The 14,596-nt window shown below is 39.6% G+C and overlaps 1 protein-coding gene across 1 annotated transcript in view; it reads right to left on the minus strand.

Moving 5' to 3' along the window:
- The window catches only part of PDE11A (phosphodiesterase 11A), a 426,109-nt gene that overhangs the window by 88,926 nt on the left and 322,587 nt on the right, over positions 1-14,596 (minus strand). The window contains exons 11-12 of the mRNA XM_065929000.1: positions 9,804-9,950; positions 9,435-9,542 (exon numbers count right to left, since the gene is read on the minus strand). Of these exons, the coding sequence (XP_065785072.1) occupies positions 9,435-9,542; positions 9,804-9,950 (255 nt within the window). The remainder of the gene's footprint in view (positions 1-9,434; positions 9,543-9,803; positions 9,951-14,596) is intronic.

Genomic DNA, 14,596 nt, shown 5'->3' on the forward strand with positions numbered 1-14,596 from the left:
AAGGTCCTCGGTTCAACTGCTCCTCTATGGATCCTGGCGACAGGCACTGCCGTGGAGCCATCAGGGGACTGGCTGAGGCTGACAGAGAACGTGATGGGCTTCTGTAGAATCTGTCTTCTCCTCTTCATCTTTCTTTCTTCTGAACAAGAAGAGCAAAGAGGGCCGCTCAGACCATTCTGAGGCGTTTTGAAGAACATGGTTTCTCAAGGAAGTGCCTCCTCTAGAAGACTCTGCATGCCGAATCCCTAATTGTGTCATCATGTCTCAACTGATCTAAACATGACTTCATACCCTAAGAGTGATGTGAGCTTGAGGCTGTAAGGCAGCATTTAATTTCTCGTATTTCTTCATTTCTGGTATGCAGTGTTGCAGGGGTCCTGTCTGGGGCCTTTGTTTGGTACATAATTAAAATCAAATTTTCTGTAGCCAAAGAGTGCTCGTTTCATTGAGGGTTTCATTGTAAATTCCACATACAGAGTGCTCAGGTCTTCCAAAGAACACCCCAGACTGCAATGCTGACGGCTGGTCCAGCTGTGCTAGGCCCTCCGTCACATGCGGTGTCTGTCCGTGAAACTTAGATCTCCTAACCAAGGACGGAAGGTTCTATGAGAATGGTGCCTCAATCACCCTCCCAATTCAGCTTACATCCCAGTTGAGTGGATCAGAATAATAAAAGAATTGTTAAGGCACATGTTTGGGCTTCACAGGTATTTGCAGCCAAGCCAGCATGCTTTTTTTTTGGGACTCTATTTTTCGCTTCAAGATGGAATGGCCACCTTTTAATGTAAGAGCTTAACCTGCCTGCCAATACAAGAGATGTGAGTTTGATCCCTGTATTGTGAAGATCCCCTAAATGAAGAAATGGCAACCCATTCCAGTATTCCTGCCTGGAGAATTCTGTGGACAGAGGAGTCTGATAGGCTACTGTCCATGAGGTTGCAAAGAGTCGGACATGACTGAGCACACACATATTAACATGCAAATCCTGGGGGCAGGTTGATGGATACCAATCTATTCAATTTGCTCCAAAGCAATGGTTTTAAGCAGAGGACTTCCTCAGGCTTTCAGACGGAAATAGATTTCACTTGCTTACCAAGAGTGCTTATGAATAAATTTATACTTGATGCCATATCCTATCTTCTTTTTAAAAAAGATCCTCTCTTTGCCAACAAGAGACAGTGCGTGATGAAAGCTCAGAGGGAGAATAACAGGTATTCACAATGCAATCTTCCATTGTGCAGAAAAAACCTTGAAAGCTTCCCTGGTGGCTCAGTGGTAAAGAATTCACCTGCCAATCCAGGAGACTTGGGTTCAATCCCTGGAATGTCCCACATGCTGCTAAACAACTAAGCCCATGCACCACAATTATTGAGCCTGTACTCTGGAGCCTAGGAGCTGCAACTACTGAAGCCCGTGTGCCCTAGAACCCATGTTCTGCTCTACAAGAAAAGCCACTGCAATGAGAAGCCCACGCACCACAACTAGAGAGTAGGCCCTGATCGCCGCAGCTAGAAAAAAGCCCACACAGCGATGCAGATCCAGCACAGCCAAAAAGTATACATAAAATTATTAAAAAAGAAACCCTGCTAGATAAACTATTGCCTCTAGATTTAGATCTAGATTGCATCCAAATCTAGATCTACACTGGTGTTTACAGTAATGTTTGTCTGCCAATATTTGGATCTGCCAGGCTGAAGAAATGGCACTTCAGTCCTATTTTGAGGTCCAGAAACCAGAACCTTGCCAGTTGTTAGGGGACCACCAACCAACACCATGTTTACACGGCTCCTTTACCAAAGCATGTGATACAATGCAAACCAGGTGTAGTTTGTCTAGTTTCCATGGGAGTAGGATAGCTTGGATTCTTTGTTGTTTTTTATTGGATATAGTTTATTTACAATGTTGTGTTAGTTTCAGGTGTACAAGGTGTGGGACAGTTTTGATCAAATTTGCTTCTCTTCATTTTTAAGATGAATGTAGTCAAATATTGATTTGGCCTTAATTAAACACTGATTTAAGTCTGCAGTGATCCTTTGCTTATCAAGTTCAGAGTTGGGAAGACCTTACAGCCTACACTTAAATACTTTTACAACCAGAAGCTTCTTGAAGGCACTTATTATCAAACTGAAATATCTAAGTCATGTTTTGGACACAACTTCTCTCTGAATCTCAAATAATATCGCAAATGCTTACTCATGTAAGACTCAGAATGGCCAGGCACCCCACGGACTATACAGTCCCTGGAATTCTCCAGGCCAGAATACTGGAGTGGGGAGCCTTTCCCTTCTCCAGGGATCTTCCCGAACCAAGAATCAAACTGGGGTCTCCTGCATTGCAGGCAGATTCTTTACCAACTGAGCTATCAGGGAAACCTCTCAAAACTGGTACAAGCATATACGTTTGAGTAAATGTTTGTTGCATGAATTTAAAAAATGAATTGACTTTAATAATTTTAGTTAGTTTTAACTACCTCCTTGCTTAATTTTAACCTACTTGTTATTCTAATTTTTAAAAAATTACCTATTTTGTAAAGTTAAAAACATATGAAAAATAGAATACTGTATTGAATACCCAAGTACTCGTTACCTAACTTTACCAGGAAGCCACGTTCTGCTGCCTTGATTCATTTATCCCTTCACATGTTCTGTTTTGTTTGTTTGCTAGACTATTTCAAAGCAAACCTCCGGCATCTGTCAATACTCTTCATTTCATTCTCAGGAAGTCATGATGTGGTCAAATAAAAATCGGTCAATGTACCTCTGCTCTCATATTTCGATAAAATGTATGAAAACAAATACAAATGGTAGAAAAAGAGTAAATATCTACTAAGCCTTTAAAAGTTGAATTTTTACTTCAATTTAGGTAATACAAAAGCAAAGCTACATGTATGTATATAGCAAGCATAGTGTAATTCAAAAAAAGACAAAAGGAAAAACATATTAGATATTTAATGCTTTTTGCTTTCAATACTGAGAATATGGTTTATTATTTTTGAGGATAAAGACAGCCTGCGTTTTCGTGTTGAGAAATATAGTCTATATTTTATGATAAACTACAAGTGAACTGAATAGAACATGCGGTGTGTGAGCACAGAAAATGAAGCAGATGACCTGGTAAACTTCAATTGTGCAGAGAGACAGTCCTCTTCACCTGCCACAAAGAAGCCAGATTGATGAATTTTGAGAATATGAGACCTCTTCAAAACTTACCCAAATTTTCTCTAGTCATCACTGAGCTAAACTTGAACACAAGACTAGTGAAAAAATTAAAACTTTATAAAGTCCCCAGCTTGACACCCGTAGGTGCCAAGTTTCATTCAGCCTCAAGAAACTGCCACTACTGAGTCATAAGCTGTGGGAAATAGAGGCTGTGATAAATGAACATGGCCCTGCTGCTGGGTCTCCCTGACCTGCAGGATTTGGCTGGAGTCATAAAATACAGAGCGACAGATTAAGCAGTTTACCAACACCATAAAAATCTCAGGAATAAATTCACTTTAATAAAAAATCCTATATTGTAACCAGGCAACCGCAGCCCTGAAACCATTCACATTTCCTTACAAGCCTGGGTCCACAGGTAAGAGCTTGCACTCCCCCCCAAATGCCAGCATGATTATGTTCATACACTTATACAATTTACATGTCCTAAGAAAAATACTCAGCTCTGGCTGATGGTGCGGGAGAATTTATTTTCACTAGAAAGGGAATGACCCATAACTCATGAATGGCAGCGCTTAAAGTGAGTTATGGAGGTTACTCTCCTGTGTGAGGAAGTGGATTGGATTATCCTTCTGCCCAATTGTATGTTTGATTATTAGCACACCAGTTTCTTAATTATGTGCTGCTTTGCCTTTTTCCTTTTGTAAAATAAATGTGGATAAAGGGAGTGTCAGCTAGAAGCATGGAGTGCCTCACTGGAGCTCTGAGAGGTGGCCAGAGAGAATAAAAATAGAAACCTTCTTAAATGATTAAAAGCCAGGAGTCTTAAATGTAATTTAGACACAGTATTCAAATTGATTAGCTCCCTAGTTAATTTACAGCACCCAGTGCTGATATTCTGCAAAAACATAAAAGAATCACTCCTTTACTCAATTAAAAATGTGCTTCCTTTGAAGGTACACCAGAAATCAAGGTATACTTACATGACAAAGAATTGGTTTTTCTAATATGCAGATTTTATTGTATTATTAGGATAATGTTGCCATTTATTTTCAAATAAATATAACTAGTTATTACTTATATTGATAAGGAAATACAATGTAAAAATGATGTTTGATGATTACAAATGCAATTATTGTTTGTTACTTTGTTGTTGGTTACAGAATAAAACCATAGATCTCTTTGTACCTTACAACATTACAATCTACAAAGAAATTAGATTTCTGTTGAGATTAGGAGTCTGGTTATAGAGCAAAAATATTTTATTTGAAAATTCAACTGGTTCTGTCCTTTGGGTTAAGGGGGAAAGGAATTCTAATTGCGTTTCTAAGATCTCCTTGCAGAAGAAACTGTCTACCTCAAAAATCAAGGACTTCCCTGAAAATGGCAGAGGACAGCACATTATCCTCAAGCTAGTGAACAGGATGGATTTTTCTTCCTAAACGTCCCTTCTGCTCTCTAGTTTGAATTATCAGTAAAACGACTTGGCTTATCTCTGAAAATAACCTTGTTGACAATCCAAATACGGACTTAAACGCACTGCCTCCACATTTAAGATTTAAGAAGCCACCGTAAACGTCAGGAGGTGTCAGTGTGTTTGCCGCGATACTTGGTTATTATTAGTGTTTACCTGCATTTCCCCACCAGCACCAAGCCACCAGCACCGCCATCAATTTTAATGTGATCATGTGCTCGTCTCTTTTCATATCCAGTGAATTCTGCAAGATCATAATATTCTATATGAACCCTAGCTGAACCTTAGTGTGATATGAAGAAAGAACAAGATTTCTAGCAACGATAGTTGTTCATCATTTTACAGTTTTTTGAAAAAACTGGACACTGAGCAGCATAGTTCCCTGAATAATATTACCCTAAACTAAATCCACTCATTCAATGAATCTTTATTGAGCCCTACACGATACAGGGCATGGCCCAAAGTGCTAATGAGTACATTTATGGGATAGTAAAGAATACTGACTCTTAAGGAAACCTTTTTTTTCCCCCTGGAAAATCTGTCAGAGCTCATACATCATTTATAAAACCTTAAAATGTCTCTGCAACCTTGGCACCACCACATGCCTTTTTATTTTACAGAATACAAACAAAAGCATGGTCGGTTCCTTTATCTGGTTTACACTGTACATATAAGAAATGAGCTTATTATCTTTCATTATGTATGTGCTTGATGGAATATTTATTCTACAAGCTTCTATAAATAAAGAGAATTTGTATAATTATTCTTGATCTATCTGCAGGTTTTTATTCCCTGTTTTAACTGCAAATAGTAATTGGCACTCCATACTGCATTTATCGGAGGAATTAAAAATATTTGGTAATTTTTAACTACCTAAATTTCTCTTTAGAAGCAAAGAATAAGACTGACACTTTCATTTTAATATTTGGACTTCTACACCAGAGGCTTGTAATAAATTAATAAGTCATTAACAGGGTTCCCAGTGAACTAAATTTCCACCATTATACATCAAATTGCCTATTCCACAATGCAGTTTGTTCTCTTTCTTTTCAGTTTTTAAAGTGACAAGACCTTTTTGTTACCTAGACAAGAGCTTGAATACTTCTGCAAAACACAATTCTGAATCAAGCTATTTTCTGGGCTTGAAATGATTGTAGAGTTAAAGGTTAGGAAGCTGATTCTTACATGTGATTTGCTTGCTCTGTTGTACTTCGTGTCATGGTTTGCTCATCAGTGACACACAAATATGCATCTTCCCATTCCTAGAGACAATGAATGGGCTTGAAAAAATACACAGTCACAGAAAGACACGGGAGACTGCAGTACTATTTGCACTAACAGCTCTGCAGGCAAGGAGACAGCCCTAATACACGTCTGTCCTCATCAGAGGGCTCTTTTCAGACACACTGGCCTTGCTGATGTTTCTTTTAAGAAAAGAGTGTGGGGTGCGTGCCTCAGTATTCCTTGTCTTAGAAGAAAAGAAGCGTTTTCATGGAATGTTGGTAAGATCAACACCATCCACCCCCTTTCTTTCCAGGCAACTGGCTGGGAAACTTTGCCTTGGAGCGCCATCTAGAGGAAAATTCGGCACACACGCGCCCTGCTCTCTCGCCTTTGTAACTCGGCTGAATGAATCCAGGGGTTAATTATAACTTTTCTTCCATAGAGAATTTTAGTTCTAATTCAACACGTGGAAGTGGAATATAAGATAACTACAATGGAAATAAAATCACTGCTGAGAGCAAAACAGTGAAAGACCTGTCTTCAGGAGTACCTGAAGCCTGAAGCCTTAGGGGCCACTCATGGAAATAAGAAGGTTATCATTTTGCCTCCTTTGCCTACTAACGTCGTATTCCAGAAGTTAGAATTGATGAGCGAATTACGCTCACTTTTTTGCCCCTAATCAAGTAATCTCTGTTATCTCAATATTTACTTTCTTAGTGATAACATTCTGATTAACCAGTCTGACTATGGTCAAGTGGGAGAGGAGAATGCTTATGTTACCGACAAAGTTGACATTTTCAACTTACTGTAACCCTTAGTTCGGAAACATTTAAAGAACAGAAAATAATATCTTTTCCAAATGTGGCTATTCTATGCAGGGCAAAGGAGAAAAAAAATAACATTCACCAAGGTATTCTTTCCAAAGTCATGCTTTTATTTTTCAACCTCTAGCCCCTTCTCCCCCTGGCCAAGAGAATTCTAAGAGTAAATTCTTCTCTTTTTGAGCTAGCATTAATACAAAAACAAAACCCAGACTTTCTCAAACAGTGCTGCTCTTCAATGTTGCTGTGCAGACTTGCAAAAACAACTCTACCCTTCAAATATTTAGGCAGAATGAGTATCTCCATGGTGGTAACATTCTGAGAGTTCTGCTTTCTTCAGTTTCTTGAAAAGGATCAAGATTGTCCATACTGTGGAAAAATTTACTAAAGAAAACTGGGTATGAATTCCCTTTTCTCCTAAATGTCCACTTGACCATGCAGTTCTTATCAGTTTCCTCTATTCCAACTCTTTTAGTTCAGTTCAGTTACTCAGTCATATCTGACTCTTTGCGACCCCATGGACTGCAGCATGCTGGGCTTCCCTGTCCATCACCAACTCCTGGAGCTTACTCAAACTCATGTCCATAGAGTGGGTGATGCCATCCAACCTTCTCATCCTCTGTCATCCCCTTCTCCTCCTGCCTTCAATCTTTCCCAGCATCAGGATCAGTTCCAATGAGTAGGTTCTTTGCATCGGGTGGCCAAAGTACTGGAGTTTCAGCTTCAGCATCAGCCCTTCCAATGAATATTCAGGACTGGTTTCCTTTAGGATGGACTATTTTAAGGCTTATTGTATAATCTGTTTCTGTTTAGGACATCTTTAATCCCTCGCTGAACAAGTTTCCTACTTGGAGAAGGGAATGGCTACCCACTCCATGGACAGAGAGCCTGTTGGACTACAATCCATGGGGATGCAAAGAGTTGGACAAGACAAGCAACTAACATTTCACACAATTCAGTCCTTCATTGAACAAGGTTCCTGCTTCCTTATCTTGGTGATTCACCATAAATCCACAGGTTTTCCAAAATAATAGGTTAATAATTTCTTTATTGGATATCCTCTGTGAGCCATATACATGAACTCTGGACACAAAAAATTATTACTTGTCTATGAGATCTGATTCGGAAAAGTAAAATGAGAGGCTTTTTTTTCATGAAACATTGGTTCTTAAACATTTAAGGGTCATAACTCAAAGCTTCTTCCTTCCTCACTTGACTGGCTGCCTGCTTTCATGGTGTATGTTACAGTGAGATGTCCAGTTTTTCCAGGTTATTTGTCTTGCTCCTTCAGCAGTTGTGGACACCCTTCTCCTCCCCGCAAAAAAACAAGTCCTTGAGTGTAAAAGTGAAGACATTTTGGTCCCATTTTCTTATGCTATATGTGTATTTCAGTTCAAATCAATCCAACACAAATTTGTTGAAAGCTTACCAAGTACAGGATTGAGTAGAGGGTGCTGGTGACAAGCTCAACGGATAGGTGTTGAGCAAGTAAATGAAGGTTATTGCAAGAACAAGAAATGACCTCTTTAGCCTCAAGCTGCTTACTTTGCAGGAGAATGAGAGATCTTGAACTTCAGATGCACAGCAGGAAGAAAGATGTGTGTGCAAGACACAGTGCAGGGAAATAAGTAATTATTGACGATTACTGATGATTATTGAAATTATTGATGATTATTGAAAAGGAAAGACTTCATGGGAAAGTCAGCATTAGATCAATGTATTTTAAAGAATGAGCAAAATTTTAGTAGGCAGAGAGGAGCACAGAGCACTTCACGAGGAAGGAGCAGAAATCTTCCTTCACATGGACCAAAGGAAAATATTTGTCATTGGGCGTTCCCTCTTTCGGATTTAAATTTTAATCTGGGTGCAAAGATGTAAGGTGTTTAGATTTACGTTATGAGACTCTTAAACTCATCTTCTCTTTTTCTGTGTGGCAGGTATGCTTACGTACACACATATGGACACACATGTATGTACATATCACCTTGAGGCTAAAGAAACCAATATATTTAAGCCAGAAACCATTTTAATTGATAATAGCTTGACAGTGTGAGTTGAAATAAGACCAAATGAGCCTTATTTCTTGCCAGAAAATGGAGATGAAGAGAGGATTCTATTTTAGTCTTTGCCACAAACATTTGCTTTTAGATTAAATTCCAAGGCTTACCTCTGGCCAGCTGCCCCAGCTGTTTCTATAAAACAGACTGGCCACGTTTACTAGGTTACAGTGCCTGGAGCAGAGCTTTGAAGCCTGGTGTGCCCTAAACCCTGAGAACATACCCTCCTACTCCTTCCTTCCCAGGGCCTCCCTAGACCTTCTCCAGATAAGCATCTCTCAGGATTCCCATGTCGCTGTGGGTAATGTTCACACATCCCTTCTTTGGCTTTCCACTAGCCTATGAGGTCTTATCCAGCAGATCTCTTTGTTTAGTCATTCATCCCCACATCCTCTGCAAAAAAGGTGGCTTTGAAAACCCAAGCATTTCTTTTGTTTATAAAAAACAAGTTTCCCAGGATAAAACATTAAAAAGAGACTCAAGCAATCATTCAAAGACTATACCTGCTCCAAGGTGTCAATGATTTTACAGCCTTAAAGCTCAGAGGTCGTTGTGAAATATACACTCCCAACACTCCCAGGTAAGTTCCAACATGAAGTTAATCACTGGGCAGTTTGTCAGAGAAATGGGAATGTGAAGGGGAAGCCAGTAGGTCCTCACAAGTGACAGGTGACCTTCCACTGTCACCGAACACACTTACAGTCAACATGGCGAACATCAGCTGGCACACGTTGAAGGCGTGTCTCCAGTTGTGGTATAGAACCATTCGGTAATTCTTCCTCACTGTCAGAAGCCACCTACACAGTGTCTGAAATGGGAAGGGAAAGTTTACATCAGGCAACTGCATGTGTCTCCAGTGGGCCATGATCAAAATGATACCTTATGTCTGAGGAACCCTCAGCATTGAGGTCCTTCCACAAACATCTCACACATTTCCCACAGTAATCCCACCAGGTATGCAGGGAAAGTATGATCACCCCTGATTTATATTTGGGAAACCCAAGGCTCAAAGTGGCTACCACGTTATTCTTGGGTGCACTCCTGGGATCCCCATGACCGAACATCTTACCTCATAGTCAATCTTGAATTTCTGTACCATCCCCAGCTCCATGAACATCCGAAGAGCAGCCGTGATCATGGCATCAACGTCGAGAGAAAAGTCATCAAAGTGTATGTCGTCGATGGCAAGTTCTGACACCAGGGGTATGTTGGCTGCCTACAAAAGCACCAGATATAAGTCAAGCCAAGTTCACCAGCCTTTCCAAGCCCTTCATCCTGCTCTCCTCTCCTGCTTATCAGACATGCCACATAAATCAGACCTGACCTGCACTTACACTCTGATACAGCTAAACTCTGAGCTAGAAATGTCTTTTGTTTCTGAACTGCTCATCCCCCAAGCAAACGAAGAGGAGGGGAGGGGAGAAGGGAGAGGGAAGTTAATCTGGAGAAAAAATATACACACTGGATCTAGTCTGCTGAATTTAGAATACAAAGCTGTCTAGTTTACTGAAACTGCAGCCAGACAGTATATTCAGATGCATATTACAGAGCACCGAATGCAAAAAACATCCAGGCAGGCAGCAGCTGTGAATTTTAATTGCTGTTATTTGGGAGAAGGACAGGGGAATACACACTCTGCCGTCTTTCTTGCAGCCGTATATCCTGTCGCTATGCAGTTGCTCTTTGTTACCCACGCATTCTGCATATTCAGAAAGATGGAAGGGATTAGACAACACGTCTCTAGTGCAAAATGTGTTTCTTCATAGGATAGAGATGTTTGGAGGGTTAATGACGGCATATGTTTCATTGAAGGAATAAATTTGCAATATAGTTTAGTGTCATTCTATAAAAGCATCACAACATCGTTATAATACTGGTCGTACAGATTCAGTGTTTTCAAAACACTCATGTTAGGCAGCTGTCAATCTGTTGCCCTACTCAAATTTAAAGGCAAGAAAAATTCTTTGGGAATATTTTTCTTGTTTCTAGTTTCACTGGGTTTACCATATTCTTTGGGTCACGCTTGGTAAGGGAATCATTTCTATGTTTTCGGATTATCAGGGACCATTCTGTATTCAGAGTCCTAGTCTATTCACTGGGTGTAAATTATCCAAGGAGTAATTTATGCTCTGGGACCACTTAGACTGAGCAATAAAATCCAGTTCTCCTCCCTGTAAGCATCCCAGAAACCACTGAATCAACCCTTCCTTCCCAGCCCCATTCTCCTCCACAGAAACACACATCTCTAGGCTAAAATCAAGCACTGGTTATTCACCACAACGTGGAAGAACAATGAACAACTACATAGAGACTATCTGCCTGCTATTCTGCTGCTTAATTTTATTAAAAATTAATCAGCTTGGGGGCTTCTCTGGTGGCTCAGTGGTGGGGAGTCTGCCTGCCAATGCAGGAGACACAGGCTGGATCCCCGATTCAGGAGGATCCCACACGCCATAGAGCAACTAAGTCCCTGAGCCGCAACTATAGAACCTGTGCTCTAGAGTCTGGGAACCACAACTGCTGAAGCATATACACCCTAGAGCCCACGCTTTGCAACAAGATAAGCCACTGCAGTGAGAAGCCTGCCCACGACAGGGGAAAGCCTGCACACAGCAAGGAAGACCCAGTATAGTCAAAAATGAATACACAAATACAGTTTAAAAGTAGTAGCTCAAAAAAAACTAGTCGGCTTATCTTTCAGTGAATCACTCTACTATAGTAACATATTTGTAGAATCTAACTCCTAGGAATGAAAAAGGTAAGGTTTGTGAAATTCCAACATGGTGGTCATGGAAACGGTCTTTGTGTGGAGGTGTCCTTGTTTGGAGTTCCTGGACTCATGTTAAGCACTTTATTATCTGGTTGTGTTTTTTTTTTTTTTTTTTCTTTTTTTGCTTTAGAAATAATTTAAAATCAAAGTTATACATGCACATAGTTTTAAGAGTGAGTTAGATCTGCAAGGTTAGTGACACACACTAGCAGAATTCTTTGAGTGCCAAAACTTTCCCTTACTTAGAGGAAACCACTTTCAAATCATCTAGATACATTTTTTTTTATTTGGCTAAGGAAGGTGCTTGTGATTTTATTTTTAAATGATATTCCGTTTTAAGCATTATCTATTAGCTTCCTCCCTGTTGAAGATGAAGCTGTCTTATTCTGTATCTATCAACTTTTGCTACCTCATAGACCATCCCTTCTTACTCCTCAGTATAATAATATAGTAACTTGGTTTAGAGAAATATTCAGGATTTATAGTGTAATGACTCTGTAAAAGAAATTCACAGCTAAGTCATGCAATTTACTATGATTACTTTTCCTTGATGGAATTTTGTATCCTCACAGTTAAGAACTGTCTTCTTTAATGTGAACTTAGTTTTCTCCACCTTGATCACTAATTCAACCTCTAAACTCTCCACTAATTATCTAAATATCATCTGAAAATGTTCAGATGCTTTGGATATTCCAACAGTTTTATGAAGAAATCTCCGTTGGAACTTTCTGAACTATAATCGGGACTTGCAGTCTTCTCTGCCTCGTATATAGCTTCATCCTAGACGTTTCTTCACCATAATTATGGGGGTGCCTTCATCTCTCTTTTATTTCTGTATCCCACATCTTTCTCTTTCCTGGCTCTCTTCTTATTTTGGTTAGACACATCTTACAATAGCTTCCCAAGAAAAGATGCATGTGCTAGGTAAATTTATGAGAGCTTGCATGTCTGGTATGTTTTCATATTATTGTCACATTTGATTGAAGGTTTGTCTATATATCAGTTTCTAGGTTGGAAGTCATGCCAATAGAATGTTGAGGGCATTCTCTTTTAGTTTTAGATCTACTTTGGAGAAGTCAGAAGCTATTGTGAACCCATCGACTTTGGAAATGATTCCTTCTCCCTCTTTGCTTTTGTGGGATCTTCTTTTTGCTTCTAGAGTTCTGAAATGTCATGAAAAGGTGCCGAGGTGTGAGCTTATTTTCCTTTATAACCCTAGGTACTTTGTGTGTCTTTTAATATGGAAAACCATGAACTGCAATTCTAAAATGGAAAATGCACTCTTTAATGATTTTTTTCCCATCTGTTAGTTTTCTGGAATTCCCTTTATCTGAACTTTGGGCTGTTTTTTTCTTTTTTCCTTTCCCTCCTGTCCTGTATTTAATTTTATTTCTTTTTGCTCTTTCTAGGAAATATAACTTCTCCTTAATATTTTAATACTACAGCTTTCCTTTCTAAGAGTTTTCTTTTTGTCTGGGTTTTTTTTTTTTATTATTTTTTAATAGCACCTTAATTTTGCTTCATGGATACAGTATCTTCTCTTACCACTCTGAGGATGTCAATAATTCTACTTGACATTTTCTTCTCCCTTCAGAGTTTATGTCACTCTCTTCATTTTGTTTTAGCCTCTCTCTTTTTTATTGCGGTTAAAAAAAAAACATACATTGTTGTTGTTTCATCCCCAAGTCCTGTCTGATTCTTTGTGACCCCATGGACTGTAGCCTGCCAGGTTCCTCTGTCCATGGAATTTCCCAGGCAGGAGTACTGGAGTGGATTGCCATTCCCTTCTCCAGGGGATCTTCCTGACCCAGGGACAGAAGCTGTGTCTCTTATGTCTCTTGCATTGGCAGGAGGATTCTTTACCACCAAGCCACTGGAGCTTCCCTTAAAAAAATATGGCATAAATTTATCCTCTAAAATTTTTAAAAGTGCACAGTATTATTTACTGTACTTACATTATTGTACAACAGATGTCTAGAACTTTTTCATCTTGCAAGACTGAAATTGTACTCAATGAACAACTTTCCATTCGCCAGTGCCCCCCATGCCCCCGGAAACAATCATTCTTATTTCTCTCTATGAGTTTGACTTCTTTAGAAACCTCAGATATGGTATCATGCAGTACCTGTCCTTTTGTGATTGGCTTACTTCACTTAGCAAAATGTCTTCAGGGGTCATCCACAAGGTACCATAGAAAAGTATTTCCTTCTTTTTTAAAGCTGAATAATATTCCATTCTAGGTATTCAGCACAATGGTAAACACATTCTTAATCCACTCATGGTTGATAGTTCAGTCTCTTTCTCAGTCAGTTTATCCTTCCTTAAATCATTTTAACATAGTCAAGGCTTTAGAGGTAGTAGAGACTTGGACCAGCTGTGTGGTGATCTTCGGTTTTCTGTCCCTGTTTAAAAGCAGAGCCCTGACAGCTCCTTCCATCAGAGCTTCTGGGGGCTTCTCTGGACAGGGATCTGACTGACCCCTTTCCTTGGGAAAGCCATCAAATGTCTGTAACTTTGGGTCTTTGCACTTTAGCTACTCAGCTTCCCCAGAGAAGAATCTTCTGGTATTACAGGAACAGGAATTGGAGAAGAAACACAGCACTGGTCTATAACTTCATTCAATCCTCTTGTTTTCAGCCTGTATTCCTACCCTCAAGCTCTGCACTTGTTTAACCCCATCCCAGAGACCTGCTGTTATACCCTCTTCAGAGGATAAGCCTTTAGTCAGAGTGGAGGGTGGGATAAAGAATCTGGAGGTCAAACTGCTTCTTAGATTCTGTTTCTTGTTTATAGCCTTCCCTTCATCTCTATTTCCAAAGGTACTTACTTAGCCAGTTTCTGAGCTGTTTGATGGGGAGGGGTCTGTGGTATAAACCTGTTTACCTTTCAGCTTTTCCCACTGGTAGTTTGTCTTTCTTGGGTTTGCAGAATTACTTAATATTTATCCATCTGTTTTCTAGCTTTTGAAAGTTTATCATTGTTAAGTCCTTGCCCAATTTCTATATCTTTGAGAATATATGCCCTTAAAAATGTCCTTTTGTTGTTATTGTAGTTGGGCTTGAACAAAAGAAAATGAGTGTATTCACTCTACC

Source organism: Muntiacus reevesi, chromosome 3, assembly GCF_963930625.1.
Source record: "Muntiacus reevesi chromosome 3, mMunRee1.1, whole genome shotgun sequence".
Classification (NCBI taxonomy): domain Eukaryota; kingdom Metazoa; phylum Chordata; class Mammalia; order Artiodactyla; family Cervidae; genus Muntiacus; species Muntiacus reevesi.